At 49.6% G+C, this 20,574-nt stretch overlaps 1 protein-coding gene across 1 annotated transcript; it reads left to right on the top strand.

Annotated features, from left to right (window-relative positions):
* Positions 1-7,362: 7,362 nt before the first annotated feature.
* Positions 7,363-15,385, top strand: Mapk8ip2 (mitogen-activated protein kinase 8 interacting protein 2). The gene is made up of 12 exons (XM_059246960.1): positions 7,363-7,538; positions 8,446-8,551; positions 9,742-10,017; positions 10,135-10,231; positions 10,337-11,572; positions 11,923-11,998; positions 12,120-12,292; positions 12,378-12,487; positions 13,299-13,406; positions 13,579-13,649; positions 14,278-14,376; positions 14,590-15,385. Exons 1-12 carry the CDS (start codon positions 7,474-7,476, stop codon positions 14,660-14,662), a joined length of 2,490 nt encoding a protein of 829 aa, XP_059102943.1. The 5' UTR covers positions 7,363-7,473; the 3' UTR covers positions 14,663-15,385.
* Positions 15,386-20,574: the final 5,189 nt, after the last annotated feature.

Here is a 20,574-nt window from a genome sequence, read left to right as displayed (position 1 = left end):
TACCCTAGTATAAGGGGAAAAAGAGCAAGAGGGGAAAAAAACCTATACACACAAAGCAGCTGATATTACAGAAGAGAAAGCTTACAGAGTTTTGGGACACAGTAACCTCTTCTTGAGTCAGGGTTCTTCTCAACCATCCCTTTATGGTCCTTAAGAGATGATATCAGACTAAGAGTCTTAGGAGATTCAATGAGAACATGTTTATTTAAACAAAAAAGAAGTGCACCACCAAGGTACATTTTCTGATGAGAAAGACGTGGTGTTTCCAGTGTGTATTTCGAAAATCTGATTAATTCTGAAGATATTCTCTTAGTCATAGATTTTCAGCAATTTTATTATTCTGTTTTGTGGGATTTGTCAGATGCTTTGGATCTATGGATGCAATAATGTGGTTTGAATATAAAAAGTCCCAACGCGCTCATGCGATAAGGCCTTGACTCCTAGCTGGCAATGCTATTTTATTAGGTCTGCAAACTATTTATGAGTTGTTGCCTAGCAGGAGGATGTAAGGCGCTGGGGGTGTGCACTGAAGGTTATGCCTAGTCCCTGGTCCTTACTATGTACTCCCTCTCTGTGGAGAGGTGTTCCTCTATGTGTTCTCACCGCCATGAAGTTCTGTGCAAATGCACAGGATGGAGCAACATCTGAAATGATGACCCAAAGTGAATTTTTCTTTTTTTAGAGTTATGTCCCATTTAGGTAGCTGAGGGTGGCCTCAACTTCCAACTCCTCCAGCCCCAGCCTGCAGAGTGCTAGGATTACAGGCCTGTACTACCAAACTGAGCTTGCATTGTGTGTGTGTGTGTGTGTGTGTGTGTGTGTGTGTGTGTGCGCGTGCGCGTGCGCGTGCGCACCATAGCACATACATAGAAGTGAAGGGACAACCTTGGCTGCTAGTCCTCACCTTTTACCTTGTTTTGAGTCAGGTTGTCTCTTGTTCATTGCTGTATATGTCAGGCTAGCTAGTCCTCCAGCTTCCAACAGTTCTCTTGTCTTTGCCTCATAGCCACCATTAGAGCACTGGTTCTCAACCTGGGGGTCATGACCCCTTTGGGGGTCAAATGACCCTTTCACAGGGATTACGTATCAGATATCCTGCATATCAGATATTTACATTATGATTTCATAACAGTAGCAAAATCACAGTTATGAAGTAGCAATGAAAATAATTTTATGTTTGGAGGGGTCACCACAACATGAGGAACTGTATTAAAGGGTCGCAGCATTAGGAAGGTTGAGAACCACTGCATTAGAGGCATGCTGAGATTAAAAACACATGCACACTACCATATCTGGCATTTGTGTAGATTCCAGGTATCCAATCTCAGATTGTCAGGCTTGTGCAGCAAGCGCTTTACCAACTGAGCACTCTTCCTTGACACAGCTTATATATATATATATATATTATATGTATATATATATATAATATATATATATATATATATATATATATATATATATATATAAAAGATTCATGGGCTGGGTGTGGTGGTACATGCCTTTAATCCCAGCACTCCAAAGGCAGAGACAGGAGAATATCTGTGAGTTTGAGGCCAGCCTGGTCTACAGTGTGAGTTCCAGGACAGCCAGGGCTGTTACACAGAGAAACCCTGTTTTGAAAAACAAAAGAAGAAAGAAAGATTTACTTTTTAGATTTATTTTATGTGTGTGAATGTTTTGTCTACATGAATGTGTGCACACCACATGTGTACCTGGTACATGTGGAGGTCAGATTAGGACACTGAATCCCCGAGAACTGGAATTAAGGATGGTTGTATGCCACCAAATGCTAGAAATGGAACTCAGGCCCTGTATGAAAGGTCCTCAACAAATGCTCGTAACCACTGAGCCATCTCTCCAGCCCCTTAAGATTTGTTTTTGTTACTTTTTAAACCCACAGACAAGTTTCACTTGTTTCTTCTTTATGACTCCCAGTCGCTGGCCATTATGTCCATGTTTTCCTTGTATACATGGCTATAAAAGCCCTTCTAATGCCCATCTCTGCCTCTTTCTGTCCTGTATGAGGCAGTTGGAGGGAGTTCTCTTCCTCTTACGTTTTCACTGCTTCATTGCAGGTCTAGCAATTAAAAAAATAAATAAAAATTATGTATTCTGCCTGCATGTGTCCCTGCGGGCCAGAAGAGGGCACCAGATCTCATTACAGATGATTGTAAGCCACCATGTAGTTGCTGGGAATTGTACTCAGGACCTCTGGAAAAACAGTCAGTGCTCTTAACCGCTGAGCGGTCTCCCTAGCCCCTAGCAATTTCTTAATAAGTGTTTCTTTAAATTTTTTCATTATATGGTGTTTTTTTAGTGGATGCAGGTTACTGTGAGTGTTGCCTTGTTGAGTGTCTGGATTTGGTTATTTTTCCTTTAACAAATATTATGGGATGAATGCTTCTGTTCCCCCACCCAGTTCCTACACTGAAATCTTTTTCTTCAATATAAATGATACTAGGAAGAAGCCTTTGGGAAGTGATTTGGTCCTGAAAATTCAACCTTTGTGATTGAGCCCTTATGGTTATGATTAGTACAATGCAGCCTCATCTGGCCTTGAACTCAGAATCTGCCCATCTAAGCCTGCCAAGCCTTGCTATTGCAGCATGGACCGCTGTACCAAAACTGCACAGGCTTTTTGTTATTTTTTAGTGGTAGAGATTGAACCTGGGATTGATGTTTGTATGAATGAGGCTTCAGAGAGCCTCTTCGCCCTGCTCTCCGTGTGAGGTGAGGGCACACAAGAGGGTATCAGCTACGTGGAATGGGCCTTGCCTAGACATTGAATCTGCTCTACTTTAATTTTGAGCTTGCAAGCGTCTAGAACTGTGGCATGCAATAACTCAAACTGACTACAAACTACCCAGTATAAGAGCACTTTCTTTCCTGTGTCAACACTTAACTCTTCCTAAGCCTTGGAGGTTTATTTTGGAAATACAATACCAAGGGGTTACAAGTAATTCTCAGTTTACAAAGATAGCTAAGAAGCAAGGAAATTGGGCTAGGAATTTATCTCAGCAGTAAAGTGCTTGCTTAGCACACACAAGCATTGGTTTTGACTTTTAGCACATACACAAAATACAGGCACACATGCATGAAACAAAACCAACCAAACAAACAAATTTAAAAAAACCCACCTGTATTTTAAAGCCAGGTATAGTGGTCCAATGCTTGTAATCTCAGTACTTGGGAGGCCGAGGCAGGTGGATCTCTGTGAGTTCAAGGCCAACCTGGTCTACATAGGGGCCAGGCCTATGTAGAGAAACCATTATCTTTTTTTTTTTTTTAAAGATTTATTTATTTAGTACACAGCATGTATGACTGCAGGCCAGAAGAGGGCACCAGATCTCATTACAGATGGTTGTGAGCCACCATGTGGTTGCTGGGAATTGAACTCAGGACCTCTGGAAGAGCAGTCAGTGCTCTTAACCTCTGAGCCATCTCTCCAGCCCAAGAAACCATTATCTTTAAAAATAAAAAAGTATTACTAAATGTCTATGGTTTGGGAAGACAGCTCAGCCAGTGAAGTATTTGTCTCATAAACATGAAGACCTGGGTTTGATCCCCTGAATCCATGCAAAAAATGCCAGATGTGATGTGTACATGTCTTATCTCAGGTTTGGGGAGGCAGCTAGGATCAATTCTAGGACTCACTGGCCATCTTAACTGGTGCACTCCAGGCCAAGGAGAGACCCTATCTCAAAGGAAGTGGACAGCATTCCTGAGATGATACCCAAATTTATCTTTTAGTCTCCACACACAAAATTGTCTTTTTAAAAAAAATATTTATTTTATGTATATGAGTGACCTATCTTCATGCACACCAGAAGAGGGCATCAGATGCCATTACAGATGGTTGTGAGCCATCATGTGGTTGCTGGGAACTGAACTCTCGACTCTGGAAGAGCAGCCAGCGCTCTTAACCGCTAAGCCATCTCTCCAGCCCCACAAAGTCGTCTTTTGACCTCTACATGCAATGCACATGTCTGTGTACGCGTACATGTGCATTTGTACACAATGAACATATGCATACTTAATAAAAAATAAATAAAATATACATTTAATACAGCTAAAGTAATAATACGGTAGTTGAAATAGGTGTAGAAATCAAAATAAGCCGAATGTGTTGGTGCCTGCTTACCATCCCAGCACTTGAGAGGCTGAGGCAGTAGGATTATAAATTTGAGACTACCATAGCAAGACTCTGCTTTTATAAATAAATAAATAAATAAATAAATAAATAAATAAATAAATAAATAAATAAAAGCTTTTATGTATTCGAAAGTTTATTTTTATTGTTTTGGAGACAGGGTCTCACTGTGTAACCATGTCTGTCCTGGAACTCACTATGTAGACCAGGCTAGCCTTGAACTCTCAGTGATCCACCTACCTCTGCCCCCCAAGTGCTGGGATTAAAGGCATGCATCACCACCACCACACCTGGCTTTGTAATTGAAATTTTAGTTGAATCTTAAATTTAATGAAATTTGAGACAGTATACAGCTTTATCCACAGATTGTAAACAGTTGAAAAGAAAAAAATATAAATGTGAATAAAGTATTAAAAATACTGTCTGAAAAGACATAGGCATGAAAAACACAAGCAAGAGGTTAAGAGTCCTGGAGGCCAGAGACAGAAAATTCAACATGAGTTTAAGGTGAGTGCTGGAAGAAAAGAAGGAATGGAGCAGAGGCCATGTTTCTCTGATTGCTTTTTTGAGATAAGAGTTTCACTGTGTAGCCCAGGCTGGCCTTAACCTTGAGCTGTCCCTACTTCAACACCATAAGTGTCGGAATGACAAGCATGTGCCACCATGGTTGGCTCTGAGACAGTATTTAAAGAGATAATGGGAAAATATATTTTTAAGAGGTAATGGCTGTCAGATTTTTTTCACTGATGAAAAAGAGATTCATATAATTAAGATCAGTGAGTGAGCCTCAGGCAGAGAAGACATGTTAAATAAATCTACACCAAGATACAGCAGATTGAAACTTCAAACACTAGAGATGGAGATGTTTTATGCACAGCTGAAGAAGAAAGAGAATTGTCAATGTGTCGTAGTGGAAATGGATGTTGAGGTAAAAAGGAAAGTTAAGATTAAAACAGCGAGGTTGGGCCGGGCGGTGGTGTCGCATGCCTTTGGTCCCAGCACTCGGGAGGCAGAGGCAGGTGGATCTTTGTGAGTTTGAGGCCAGCCTGGGCTACAGAGTGAGTTCCAGGACAGGCTCCAAAGCTACACAGAGAAACCCTTTCTCGAAAAACCAAAAACAAACAAACAAAAAAACCCAGCAAGGTTGGGAAACACTGAGGATGATAAATAAGAGGGCTCTGAGCCAATGTCAGCAGGCTCCCCCAAAGTCTCCTTCCTTAAGGAAGGTATGCAAGTCACCATTGCCCTTTCATATATTCTTTTTTTTTTTTTTTAAAGATTTATTTATTATGTATACAGTGTTATGTCTGCAGGCCAGAAGAGGGCACCAGATCTCATTATGGAGGGCTGTGAGCCACCATGTGGTTGCTGGGAATTGAACTCAGGACCTCTGGAAGAGCAGTCAGTGCTCTTAACCTCTGAGCCATCTCTCCAGCCCCTCATATATTCTTGTTATTTTTTTTTTGAAGGCGTGAGGTCTCACTATATAGACCAGGCTGGCCTTGAACTCATGATGTAGACAAAGCTGGCCTCAGACTCACAAAGATCTACCTGCTCTGCTTCTTGCAAGACATGATTAAAGGCATGTGCCACCATGCCTGACTGTGAATTTCTGAAGGATGGACATGGAGTGATAATTCGTAAACCATCGAGTTTCTGTGTGCCACAGCACCTTTGTGTAGAGAGGAAGAAACTGAGTTCTGATGCATTGAACAAGTGGCTCATGTTCAGAAAATTAGTTGGTAGCTAAAGGCAGATGGGTACCACAATCCTAAAAGCTAGAGACTCTGTGCTCTTGGAGCTAAATAGAAATCCCACAAATAAATTAGGAAGTAAAAGCTACCCCCCACCCTGTTTATGCTTTTTGAATCTGGGTGTGATCATAGAAGAGGGAGGCTTGTGGTGAGTGTGGAAGTTATAGTCTGAGATGAGTTCAAGGTTGTACAATTCCAGATGAATCCTGAAAAATCCTGGAGACTTCATGGAGAAGCCACACACCACTGACCATTCAGAAATTAAGAAACTGGTTGACCAGGGTGTCCCTACTGATTATCTGAGTTCCTTCTGCCCTTATGGATTATCTGAATTCCTTTTGCCCTGTAGTTTCCAGCCCTAATACACTAGTGCCTCATTCTTCCTTCAAAACTAGTTCCAACTGGAGGCTCCCTACCCCTTTTTCTCTCTAGCCTGTCCCTCACCACTTTGATCTTCTCTCTCCATCTCACAATTGGCTCCATTTCGGCCCTTTCTCTCTACAGAACTCCTTAGTAAGCCCACGTTTCACGTTGGAGGTTTTCCATACTCAGAACAGAGCCAAGAGCCTAGGTGGCCTCAAAAAGCAGTGGTTCTGTTGAAAGAACCCAGCCTCAACTTCTTCTAGTGCCCACCAACATCTCTGTTCAGGTTCTGCAGTCTGTACTGCACACAGACAGTTCAGTGTTGGCCTCTGGATGGTGGGCTCCGAATCCAGACCCCTTCCATATCCTTTGGGCCAGTGTCACTGTCCTCGCCCCGTTAACACTGTCAGGGACAAGACTGCTCTAGCCGGGGTCAGCAAATTTTAGGGAGAAGTTTCCTTTGGCCCCATCAGCACCCAGCGGAGAACAGCTCCGATAAGCTCTGATCAGCACCCACGGGTGGACAGCTCCCGTAGCCACACATCTGGAGGTCTAGCGGGTTGGGCAAAGATCTGGCGAGCGGGCCAACCCGGCTGTCTTTTCGGATTTCCTGGGGGGACATGACTGCTGTTCCTAGGGCCTCACCCACCCCCACGAGCCGCCCACCTCCCAGGAGCACTGCACAACGCAGATAACTCGAAGTGCGCAGACCCGGGTCTCAACGATCCTGGCTCCTGGGTCTGTCGCACCTATTTCCCCACGGCATCTTCCGGGGCTCCTTGGGTCCGTCTACCAGCCGGTTCCTGCTCCCCCCCTATTCCTTCTCGCCTGTTCCTCGCTCCGACCACGCAAGCCACGCCGCCAGCTCTCCCGGCCAGCCACCTCACCACCATCGCCACCGCCACCGCCACCACCACCGCCACCGCCACCCCACACCCCGCATCGCCCCCCCACCCCCCCGCCCGGCTCGACCCCCGTTCCCCCGCCCCCCTCAGGCCCCGCCCTGCGCCACTCCCTCCCCTCACCCCTGCGGCGCGGCTTGCTGCCGCGGTGTCCTGGCAGGGCGCTGAGGTGTGTCGCCGCCGGCGGGTGTCGCAGGGCGTGTCACGAGGTGAGTGGGGAGACAGAGGCCGCGAGCCTGAGCACCAAGGGCGCGCGGTGCTCCTCACCCCTCCCCCTAGCTGCCGGCCGGCGGTTCCCGGGAAGATGGCGGATCGCGCGGAGATGTTTTCTCTCTCCACCTTCCACTCGCTGTCGCCTCCGGGCTGCAGGTACGCACCTCGGCGGGTCTCGTCTTCATGTGGGTCTCCTCGGCCTGCTACCACCCTCCCTCCCCCCAACCCCCCCATCGATTTCAGCTACCCAGGCCAGGGGCCTCTTTGGTTTGCAGGCCTCTGATTGATGCTGCCCATCCCCCATCCTGGGCTCCGGGTCCCTCCGTGTTTGCTCCCTGTCGCGCAGACCCAATGGTACCCCCTCACACACAGACACACATAGACACACACACCACACACCTTTCCTGTTGGGATACCGAACCGCACCCAGTCAGGACAGATGACCTGGCAAGGGTGGGGTCCCTAGACTGACCCTTGGAGGGATTTTAGGCAGGGTGCCCAGCACCTAGTGCGATCTTGGCAGTGTCCCTTTGGCCTTGTTGTGTCTCTTTCCGTAGAGGCTAGGGCCTGGCCTCTACCACCCCACCCCCCACCCCCAGGCCTGGGGAGAGTGAAATCAAGCTTGAAGCTCTGGGAGTGAGATGGGGGATGTTGGGGTGAGAGGGGGCTGGACCTTTGGGTGTAGGCCTGCTTGGTACGAGGGGGATGGGGACACAAGCAGAGCAGCTGGACCCCTCCTTCTCCTATTGTGGCAGCATCAACTCCCCCCTCCCTGTTGGCTCAAGGTGTCTCCCCAGAGGCTAAAGCTGTGACCCACAGGGGCTGGGAGCGGAGCTGAGGAGGAGGGGGAGGGGGTGTGGGGAGGGATGGCTCCTCCGGGCTCATTTGCTGTGATGAAGGAAGGGATCCAGAGGAGAGCAGTGCCTGGGGGTCAAAATGACATGGCTTTAGCCTGGGAATTGGGGGCCCTGGGAGCTGGACACTTCCCACCAATGTCCTCAGGATCAGCTCTCAGGCCAGGAGCCTCGGACTGGTGGCTCTCTGACCCGGGCACCCTCTTCAGGCCTCCCCAGGACATAAGCCTGGAAGAATTTGATGATGAAGACCTGTCTGAGATCACCGACGACTGTGGACTGGGCCTTAGCTACGATTCAGACCACTGCGAGAAGGTGGGGAAAGCCTTGGGTGCAGAGGTTCTGATTGAAGGAGGGCTTCTTCACATAGGCGCCGTTTTCCTAGCACTCCAGTGGGTTTAAGAGTGTCTGAGTTCAGCTTCCATGCAAGAAAGCCTCTGCCCTTGCTCATAGCCCTTTGGGAATTGTCTTTCCTAACACATTTGTCCGTTCTCCCCAGCAGTAGGTTGAAGAGTGCCTTTGCTTGGGTGCCTCTCTACTCAGATCACTTCCCACAAAGGTTTTCTGTCACCACACAGCCTCCGTGGCCACTTCCTTTCTGTCTCATCGTCCTCTAAAATCTTTTCCCTCCTGCCTCCTGGTCCTGTCTCGGCATGTTTCCATTCTCATTTGTTCTGAGAAAATGCCGTGTGTCAAGTGCAGGGGGGGGGCTTCCGGGTATTGGGAGCAGAGGCGCAAACCCTCCTCCCCCGCCCAGCTTTCAGTTTAGCCGGGGGAGAAACACAAGGGAGAGAGAGTGGTCACCTGACAGGCCAGTGGTGGGACTCCAACTGGACACAAAGTGTGATGAGGGGGGAGGGAATCCAATCCAGACCGAGGAAATCAGGAAGACTTCGCAGAGGAAATGTCATTCATAACCCCGAGGTTAGCAGGAGGCAGGCAGATGGGGGTAGGTAGGAGGGTGTGGAAGAGAGGAATTGCTGCTGGCAGAAGGGACTGGCTGTGCCAAAGACCCTGGGGTTGGTACAGATTTGGTGAATCATCGGAGTGCAGGCTCTCCTTATTTATACATTTTGTCGTTACTTATTGATGATGTTGCCACGGGGGAGTTCACCAGTGTATAATGTGGACATGACCCCGTTCTGGTCGTCTTAACCGTCTGGTGTATAAGACAGATCAAAAGCCATGAGTTGTGAATTGTTAAATTGCTATGAAAGCAACAGAGTGGCCGTGTCAAATATGATGGGATTGGGGGGGGGGTGAATAAAGCTGGAAGGTTATTTGGGGTTACTCTGTGAATGTCTCAGAAATTTGGGCCCTTTCTGGAAGTGCAGTGATCGATACGTGTCTTAAGCAGACGTGTTTGCAAACAAACAAACAAGCATTGTTCTGTTGGTGGGGTGAACTGGAAAGGACTCTTTCTGACTTTCCCCTGTCCTCGTACCTGGGACTCCAGGATACTGCTGTACCCTGGCCCAGCATTGTCTTGTCCCTCCTTCCTGCAGGACAGCCTCTCCCTGGGTCGCTCAGAGCAGCCACACCCTATCTGTTCCTTCCAAGATGATTTCCAGGAGTTTGAGATGATCGATGACAATGAGGAGGAAGACGAGGATGAGGAGGAAGAGGAGGAAGAGGAGGAAGAAGGAGATGGGGAGGGCAAGGCAGGGGGAGGATCTGGTTCAGAGGCGCTTGTTGGAGAGACCCTTCTTCCCTCTCCTTCCCTAGAGGAGTCCCACAAGCACCGACCCACCACTCTCCACCTGACCACACTCGGGGCCCAGGTGAGCTTCCTGATACGTACAATTCTGAAGTTGAGTTTGGGGCCCAGGCAGCCGGCCCCTCCCTCTCTGGATGGCTGGAGTGGTCTTCAGCCACACTGATTTTGTCCTCCTGCCTAGGACTCCTTGAACAATAACAATGGCGGCTTTACCTCTGCACCCCCATCCTCCTGGCAGGAGACAGTGTTGCGGTCGCCAGCCCAGGAGCCCGTTAAAGGTGAGGGATGGGGGCCAGCAGAAGAGGGAGGGAAAGGGAGGGATGGCTGGGTGCCGGAAGGAGGCCTGCTTTCTGGAGGCAGTGACCCAAACACCTCCCCTGCAGAGCTCCCGGCCCCTCTCATGCCCGCTGAAGAGCAGCCCCATGAGGTGCGGTCTCTGGCACACCCTGGTTGTGACTGTGAAGGGAACCAACCCCCAGAGCCACCAGTGTCAGGTGGGGCCTCGCCTTCCTCTGATCCTGGGATTGAGGCTGACTTGAGAAGCCACTCCAGTGGAGGCCACGGGGGTCGGCGAAGCAGCCAGGAGCTCTCATCACCAGGCTCGGACTCTGAGGAGGCAGGGGGTGCACGCCTGGGCCGCATGATCTCGTCCATTTCGGAGACGGAGCTGGAGCTGAGCAGCGACGGTGGCAGCAGCAGCGGCCGCTCGTCCCATCTCACCAACTCCATCGAGGAGGCTTCATCGCCAGCCTCAGAGCCGGAGCCGGAGCCGGAGCCACTGCATGAACCTCCCCGCCGCCCTGCCTTCCTGCCCGTGGGCCATGATGACACCAACAGCGAGTACGAGTCGGGCTCTGAGTCTGAGCCTGACCTCAGCGAGGATGCCGACTCGCCCTGGCTGCTCAGCAACTTGGTGAGCCGCATGATCTCAGAGGGCTCCTCGCCCATCCGTTGCCCGGGCCAGTGCTTATCTCCAGCACCACGCCTGCCAGAAGACGCAGCATCACAGGCCAGCCGGGTACCCCAGGACTGCCAAGACCCGGAGGCAGTAGCAGGGCCCCACGTGGAGTTGGTGGACATGGACACCCTCTGCGGGTCACCTCCGCCGGCCCCTGCAGCGCCTCGGCTTGGCCCTGCGCAGCCTGGGCCCTGCCTTTTCCTCAGTAACCCGACCCGGGATACCATCACCCCGCTTTGGGCCACACCGGGCCGCACTGCCCGCCCTGGCCGCTCCTGCTCCGCTGCCTGCTCGGAGGAGGAGGATGAGGACGAAGAGGATGAGGAGGATGAGGACGATGCAGAGGACAGCGTGGTCCCTCCTGGTTCTAGGAGTACGGGCTCTAGTGCGCCGCTGGATGCCTCGCTGGTGTATGATGCGGTTAAGTACACCCTAGTAGTGGATGAGCACACTCAGCTAGAGCTGGTGAGCCTGCGGCGCTGTGCAGGTCTGGGCAACGACAGTGAAGAGGACAGCAGCTGCGAGGCCAGTGAGGAAGAGGCGGGAGCTACATTACTAGGTGGTGACCAGGTGCCAGGGGATGCCTCTCCTGACAGTCCCGACCTCACCTTCTCCAAGAAGTTCCTCAATGTCTTTGTCAACAGCACATCTCGATCCTCCAGTGAGTGGGAAGTGGGGGGAGATGGGAGGGAGGCAGAGGAAGAAGCACCATCCTGGCCCCAGGCCCTATCTGCCCCCCCCCCCTCCCAATGTCCAGGAGGCCTTAAGTTCTAGAGGTAGTCAAGGCTGGACACTTGCTTTTTTTTCCGGGACAGTGAGCAGTGATTCCCCCAAGGGGAAGGGAGTCAGTCCATAGTGGCTTGCTCTTCCTTCTTTTCTTGACTTAGGATACCCGATAGTCTGTTGCAGGGAGGGGATTTGGCTCCAGCCCAAGCCTAGGCCTTTAAATACTTTCTTTCTCCTTGGAGTTCCTGACTCTTCCCATCTCTGTCTCTCTTGTCTGACTCTCAGGCACTGAGTCCTTTGGTCTTTTCTCCTGTCTGGTCAATGGGGAGGAGAGAGAGCAGACACACCGGGCTGTCTTCAGGTACATCAACTCCTTTGCCCATGACGATCCCCCAGCCCCAGTCTGCAGATTCCTTAGGACATTGCTGTATGTGACATGCCAAGGCCTGCCTGGCCTCCACTGATCTCTCACCCGACCTCAGGTTCATCCCCCGGCATCCAGATGAACTGGAGTTGGACGTGGATGACCCAGTGTTGGTGGAAGCTGAAGAGGATGACTTTTGGTTTCGTGGCTTCAACATGCGGACTGGCGAGCGCGGAGTGTTCCCTGCCTTCTATGCCCACGCGGTGCCCGGTCCTGCCAAGGACCTGCTGGGTAAGACCCCACCTGCCACGGCAGGCTTTCTCCTGTATCACCCGCTGACTTGGGTCCGTGTGACATCCCCCTCTCCCCTCCCCAGGGAGCAAGCGGAGCCCTTGCTGGGTGGAGCGCTTCGATGTGCAGTTCCTGGGCTCCGTGGAAGTACCGTGTCACCAGGGCAATGGCATCCTGTGTGCAGCCATGCAAAAGGTCAGTGTGGAGATGGTGGCAGGCACAGGCTGGAGGCTCACCTGGATGTCACCCCAGCCCCAGGCATAGCTCCTGTGGCCCCAAGGCCTCCAGCCTTGAAGGGGGATGTTACAGGGCTGGCTCTCGGGCCTGATTCAGAAGCCTAAGCAGGAAGACCTAGGGCAGAGTGAAGCAGCTGTGCCCCTTACCTCTGGGCCTATTGGTTGGTTCAGTAAAGCTCTCACCTCGCTGCTGGTCCCTCCTCTCCTAAGCCGTCAACTTCCTGTCTGGAAATTAAAACCAACTCTCATATCCTCTTCCCTGGGAGTCCCTTGTTCACTCAGTTATCCACTCGGTGGACAATTGTCAGTACCCGCTGACAGCCCCCTGCCCCCTGCCCCAGAAACGGAGGCTGATGATGGGTCCTGAGGAGCAGGAGCGACCAGCTCTGTATCAAAGAGCTCCTGCAAGGTTATGGGAATCAGGCGACGAGGTGGCTGGAAGTGTGGGCAAAACAAGTTTTTGGCACCTGAACCAAGAGAAGCAGCCTGGTTGGAACAGAAGGGAGGCAAGCTAGGTGCGGGGTGATGATTGGCTTGTTCTGAGAGCCAAGATGGCCAAGGTCATCCTCTTGTCCTCCAGAATTGTCTCTGGGGCCCTGAGGTGCCAAGAGTGTTCAGATAATCTAAAATGGACAGAGGCATGGAGAGAGCGAGAAAGAGAAAGAGAGAGAGAGAGAGAGAGAGAGAGAGAGAGAGAGAGAGAGAGAGAGAGAGAGAGAGCACCCATGAAGGGTTCCTCAAGACCCTCCCTTCTCTAACTTCTCCCTCAGATTGCCACAGCCCGGAAGCTAACCGTGCACCTGCGCCCTCCTGCCTCTTGTGACCTTGAGATCTCTCTGCGGGGGGTCAAGCTGAGTCTGAGCGGAGGAGGACCTGAGGTGGGAGTGTGATAGGCTGGGGACCAGAGGGAGGCTTGGAGGGGGCGGTGGGGGGTGGGACCGTTAAAGCCCAGGAGAACTGTGGGGCGGGGACGGCAAGGAGGCGCGTAGTGGGCGTGGCTCCAGGCTTGTCTTAGCCAATTTGGGATGATTCTGCTCACCTCTGCTCCAGTTCCAGCGCTGCAGTCACTTCTTCCAGATGAAGAACATCTCATTCTGCGGCTGTCATCCCCGAAACAGCTGGTAAGGACTTACCTGTTCCTCCGATATTCCTTCAAATGCTGAGGGTCACTGGTTCTCCGATCCCCACCCGCCCTCAGGGATCCACCTATACTGATACGGTTGCCAGTCAGTCCATGCCAGTCAGGCTAGACACTGGTCCAGATGCGATTCTACAGGGGTGCATCAGAATCCTTTCTCAGTTCCACTGTAAGGAAAGTTGTGACGGGTGGATGGTTAATTTGCGTGACTATGAAGTAGGTGGTGGCTGAGGAGTAGCTGGGTGTGCCATGTTTGTGTAAGGTTAGGGATACGTGGTACTAGGTATTAAGATCATAGACTGCTTCCCTTACCTCAGTGCTGCCACAGACCGACTATGTGCCATTTGGCAAGATACTGATGCTCTCTAGGCTTAGTCTCTATTGGTACACTTACCTCACAGGGCTATTATGAAACGTGTGAATTAATATAAATGCTTAAGTAACCTCTGTTAGATATGGGGCAGTGGCCATATCTGACTGGCCACAGTTTGGGGGTGAGGTGAGATCTAGAGTCTCAAGCTGCTCATCTGGATAGCAGTTGCTGTCAGTATTAATGGGGTGCCCAGGGCTAGGTCAGTGCTCTGACACCCCCTTTGCCCATGTCTCCACAGCTATTTTGGCTTCATCACCAAACACCCGCTGCTAAGCCGCTTTGCCTGCCATGTCTTTGTGTCCCAGGAGTCTATGAGACCAGTGGCGCAGAGCGTGGGGTGAGTGGGAAGATGGAGCAGGCCCCCAGGGAGGCTATGGGGAGCAGAAAGGCTCAGGTGCATGTGTGTGTGTGTGTGTGTGTGTGTGTGTGGCTGCAGGTTGTTAGAAAGGGTGCTGTGCGGACACATGGTTGCTAGTCAAGACAGTAGTGCATGGCTGGGGAATTGACAGGAGGAGCACGGCGCTGAGCACTCTTTTCTCCCTCTTTGCAGCCGGGCCTTCCTGGAGTACTACCAGGAGCACCTGGCATTTGCCTGCCCCACAGAGGATATCTACCTGGAGTAGCACCCACCTCCCTCAGCTCCTGTCTACACAGCTCTGGGTATCTCAAGGCCACCATGGCTTGAGCAAGGACTGGATTGGGGACCTTTGGAACCTTACGTTGTGGGAGTCCCTGGGCTGGGAACTCTTAATCCTTTATCCCCAGGTCATGGCTTTCGGGAGCTGTTGGGGAGAGGAGCCTCGGCAGCCATACTTTTCTTCCGATGCATCTTTTCTCTCTTGTCCTCCTTCGTCCTGTTCCTCCAACTACCTTCCCTCTGTCTCCCACCTCTCTCTGTGCCTGTAGACCTTGCTCTTTGCTCTCTCTTTTGGAGGTTGAACTTGAGGGAGGGGAAGTAGGCTCAAGGTAACTGATGAAGTCAGGTCCCCCAGTGGTTCCCTCCTGCCCGTCTCCTGTGATTTATAAATGAACTTTAATTTTTATAGTGAATCTCAAGGGATCATCCGGTCTTTGATCGCAGGAAGGGACCCTAGCCCCAACCCACAAGGAGCTCAGGGGAAAGAGGGAGGGGTTTCTAAGAGAACCTTCGGGCCATTAGACGGTTCTTGCTCACCCAAAGCCCCCAATGCTGCTAGGAGGAGGGCACCCCCAGGGGTGCTCCCAACAGGTCATCTGCTTTGCCGCTAACACCCCTGCAGTCCAGCGAGTGAGTATCTGCCCTGCGTACGCCGCCTGCTGTGTACGTGGGCCCCGCCCATGGCCTCAATAAACTCTGCTTGGTGTGACCCTGGCTGTTTTTAAGGTGGTGCCCAGGTGGGGGTCCAAGTCTCAGGTCCTGCCTGTGGCAATGGAAATGGGGGACCCAGAGTGAGGGGGTTATGGGAATTGGGAGAAGTCTTCAGTACTTTCTGAAGTCCTGCTGCGGGTGGGTGACTGCATCCTGTGCTAGAGCCTTGCTGGAGGCGATGTCTGGAGGTCCCCACAGACGCTTTCTCCAAACACACTTGAATTCCTGCAGAGACAGCTGAGGCCTGAAAGAAGGCACTGGCCACAGACCGTGTGTCTTTCCCATGTGGGGTATTGGGAGAGGCATGGTCCAGATCATTGTGTGTGTCAGGGTGGGGGTGGGGCGGTGTTTTGTGTGTGTGTGTGTGTGTGTGTGTGTGTGTGTGTGTGTGTATGTGCCATGAACAACTTGAGAAACAATGTCTGTGGGTCTTAAAATTGGTATTTTCTAAAAGTCGTACTCAGAAAGCCAGCAGAAAATAGGTGACTTAGAAAAAACAACAACAAAAACCAAAAACATGCTTGTAGCCTGTAGGTGATTATGGAGCCTCACCAAGATTCTCTCCTGGGGCCCCGAAGTGACTCCAGCCTCAGCGGAGTATCAGTATGACAGTAGGTTGCCCCTGAGGACAGGTCTGTGTCCTCTGATCTTAAGCACTACTGTAGCAAGACAACAGGTGAAGGTTGTGAATGAAAGAGTGGACAAAGGGAAGTCTTGACAGCTTGCTACATAAAAATGAAAAAACTCTTTGCGGGGCATGGTAGCACATACTTATAATCCAAGGACATTGGAGGCTGGGGCAGGATGAGTGTAAATTTGAGTCCGACCTAGACTGCATGATGCGATCCTGTCTCAAAAAAAGAGTAGTAACTATAAAAATCATCTTAAATGTTGCTTCAGTGTGTCAACAAACAAAAAAATATTCACAATATATGTGAAGATCAGGGATGAAGACCAGTTGCTGTGGAATTGTCACTTTTTAGCTAGTATGCCGGGACATCCCATGTGTCCAAGAAGATCTGTAAATCCCTTTCTGCTACTTAGCAATGCTATAAAGAGACAGACAGCCTCTTGAGGGTGGTATGAAACCTGTACCCCTGTGCTGGATGATGGAGGCATGGCCTCCAGACCCACACAGCTTTGCAGCAGAGACCATTCCACTTCCAGTTCTGTGCCCTTTGTGTCCTGTATCCCTCCCGGGCCTGGCCTCCCTCCCCCGACCCTCCAACATGTCTCTTTGGTTCTTCATATGATTAACATGTTTCCTTCGGCCTGGCAATTAGCGCAGCTGTGGGACACGCTTGGTGGCCTTTCCTTGCTGTTTTCCTCCTCCCTCTCCAGCTGCCCCCCTAACCCTACTCTGTACTGGGTTCCTCTTTACGGACTTTAAGGCAATCAAGCATAGGGAATAGCTTAGCAACCCGGAACTCCACTTGGTTTGAGCTACACCTCTCTTCTAATAATGTACTTGGCGGCCTGAGATCCTAACCTGCATGCACTACGCACATACATCCCCTTCCAAACAATGTATCTAGTAACTTGTTAGCAACCTACCAAACAATGTATCTAGTAACTTGTTAGCAACCTAGGACCCCCACCTGCATTGAGATGCACGCACACTCCACTCTGAAAAATGGAATAAGTTTCTCCTTCCCTTCATGACTACTAAACTTTATATCCTTTCGGTCATATTCCACGAATGTCCAGTATGAGACTAGGGGGGGTTGATTTGGTGTTAGCTGGTTCGGGGGCACATGTGCATTAAGGCAAACTGTTCTGTAGGTGAGTTTTCAGGGAGAATTCCCTATTTACCATTTTGTACCTATGCATAGTTGGGCATGCATATAATTAAAGCAAGATGCATTGCAGGAAGAGACATGTGTGCTAGACAAGGGGTTTATGTATCCAGGCCTGTCCTTCAAAATAGAGACCCACCCAAACTATGCCAATAGCACCTCCTCCTCCTTTAGTCTCCCTAAAAGAAGCCTGGAGGCAACAACCTCCTCATATGGCCCGCAGTTGCTCTTGACAGCGTATCTGACCTGTACTATCGCTTTGCTTTGAATAAATTTACCTGGCTTATAAGGTGTGTGCTTATTTCAGTTTCTCAAATAAGATGCCAAGGGTCGGAAAATACCCAGGCCAGACCCAGACCACTGGTAACAGCTTTGTATCACCCATAGACCCAGACTACAGGTTATAATAGCTTTGTATCGCCCATAGACCCAGCCTACAGGTTATAATAGCTTGTATTGCCCCTGGAACTGACCCTGAGGGGCAGATCCATGTATTGTGCTGTGTTGTGCACTAAATCATAGCCCCAGCTGACCTCACAATCACTCCCATAGAGTCACTCCAACAATTGGTCACTGGGCTAGGGTTGAGAAGGATTACTTGTAAAGGACCCCAGTGACTGCTCAGGGGACACCACACGCACTTTGAACTAAAGTTTGAATTTACAAGAGACTCCTCCACCCACTATATATTTGTGTTCTGTATTTTACTTTTTTTTTTCTCAAGTCACCTAAACTTCAGGGCTGAGGATAGACCAGATTCCTCATGTCTGTCCATTGTCCTCACCTTCTCGACTTGGATCAAATTGCCTTGAGTTTCCTCCTGGACCTTTGTACAACAAACAGCTTCCTCGGGGCTCCCTGTTGCCCTGGCACCTGCAGCTACCTGGGCAGATCACTGTCCTTAAATGTTGCAGCAATTCCTTTTAGACCTCAGTCTGACCTACCTACACCCGTCTCCAGCTCCCTTCCCCTCCCCTCCCCTCCTCGGCTACTACCAGTGTTCTGGGAGCACCTGCTGGCCTTCCCTGTTTGTTGCCCAGTAACCATCCACCTGGGCATTAGGAGGCCTGGGCCTTGGTCACTGCAATACCCTGGGTCCTCCAGACAGTGCAACACCAGATGTGATGCACAAACCTCAGAGCTCTGCAGAACACTTCTAACTTGTGGAAACCTAGCTCAAGGGAAGCACCCTACACAAGATATATTCACTTAGATTCTCATTAAAGTTACTGAACGTAAACTGGAGTGGCTCCCTGGTGGAATGTGCGCCTGCCTGCATGAAGCCCTGGGTTCAGTTCCTAGAAACCAAAAGTGGAAACAACAACAACAAAACAAAACAAAATAAAAAAACATATGAATAATCTAACTACTGAGCAACAGAATTTACTAAACTGAGGTATATTTATATAAATGGAATATTAAGGAGATATGAAAAAATATGCTTATATTTTATAATGAAAATGTGTTATACTATTAAGAAATACGGAGAATCATACATAGTATGTTAGAGATCATGCATTGAAAACTGCTGAGAGGAAACTAAAAATAAAAGTTGAAGCCAAAATCAAAAACATTGATTTCACTTATCAAACATTTAGAGATTGCTCAGCTGAGCAGTATGTTTCTATATACTTTGTAATTGTCACTTGAGTTGTCTTTTAGGAACTAAAGACAGCTCCAACACATTGAAAATACTGTCCCTTCACTTGGGCTGTGTAATCATCCCATGGGTGGTCTTCTGACATCAGAAGCCCAAAAAACTCACTCACCAAGGCTGCATTTATAAACAAGGGTCCTCTGGAACGCTCTGAAGTATAGACATACATAAACAGACTGCTGAATGCTTCACTGTGTTTCTCTACCAGGCCTCAGGCCACCCTGTTTATCCCATAAGCAGCACTAAACCTTACCCTTCGGAGGCTTAGTGGATAAAACACTATGACCCAAACCACTTCCATATTATAGTCCATCATAAAAGAAAGTCAGATCAAGAACTGAAGCAGAACCATGGAAGAATGCTACTTACTGGCTTGCCCCACATGGCTTGCTCAACTGCTTTCTTATACAACCCAGGGTCACCTGCCCAGGGGTGGCACTGCCCACACCCTGTGGGCTGGGCCCACCCACATCAATCTTTAACCAAGAAAAATGCACATAGACTTGCCTACAGGCCAATCTGGTGGAGGCAATCTCAACTGAGATTCCCTCTTCCCAAATGATCCTAGCTTGTGTCAAGTTGACAAAAACAGACAAAAAAAAAAAAAAAAAACAAAACCCAGCACACCTTGTAAGTAAACAATAGTGCTCCTCCTCTCCTCTTCCACAATGGAATAGTAGAAGGACCTATCTCCTGAAAATCTTATCCCATGCAGGTAATTGTAATTGCTCTGATTTTGAGAGGGGAATGGCCATGTCTTGACTGGAAGAAAGAGCCTTACCTCAGCTCACTCTGGGATGGTCTCAGCTAAAAGCCTTATTCATTTAGGGATAGTACAAAAGGAGGCCATACTGTCCAGGTATGGCTCCTTCCTTAGAAGGGCCCTTCTTCTAAGAGAAGATAGCAGAGTAGGCACAGGTTGGTCCCTAAGGCCTCTGCTCCTCCATCCTGAGCATGGCACTTTACTTTGAACCTTACATTGATGTTGTACCTCTGCACTTGGCTCCTCCAGTCTCTTTTACCCAGCACACATTTACTGGGATTAGGAGGCCAGGGTGTATTTCATTTCTTTCTGTGCCAATTATTATTTTTTGATCACAACAAACTAGTAGAAATTTCTAAAAGGGGATTTATTGGGAGGGGATCGGGGTCAAAAGAGGGACGAGCAAAGGACACTAAAAAGGGTTTGGCATTAGTGCATGTACTCTTCCTTCATGGCTGCTGGGTAGATACAAGGTTTCTTGATTCCTAAAAGGAATGTGTTCATAGTGAAACAAGGTTAAATTAGGTTAGTGCTGAAACCTCTAGGGTTATACATTTTAACTCCACAGAGAATGATGTTTAGGGAGGGCTGCACTGCCTTCCCAGACCGAGGTTACTGAGTGTGTCTGGTTTGCTTTGATACATTGTTACTGACTGGCAAAAGTATCTTGTTCTAGGAGTACCAACAGACTAGGCCACCCATCCCAAAACACCAATAAAAAAGGTGAATAGTGAGTTGGATAGAGAAAGATTTAACCACGGTGGCCATGTTGTGAAGAGCAAAGGGGTTCTATAACCTTGAGCCCGTCTTCAAGCGGCCAAGAGGAACTTGAGATTTTTTATGGAAAAGGGCAATAAATGGGGGCAGGGGTTTGAGATTCTGCATAACCGAGAGCTCGGTCAGGTCATTGTTTCAGTTCTTGTTCTGCAAGGGATTCTGGAGAAGTTCCCACGGTCATTGCTTGAGAGCCA

The sequence above is a fragment of the Peromyscus eremicus genome, chromosome 20, assembly GCF_949786415.1.
Source record: "Peromyscus eremicus chromosome 20, PerEre_H2_v1, whole genome shotgun sequence".
NCBI lineage: Eukaryota > Metazoa > Chordata > Mammalia > Rodentia > Cricetidae > Peromyscus > Peromyscus eremicus.
Note: the sequence above shows the minus strand (reverse complement) of the source record. Positions and strands in the feature narration are given on the sequence as shown.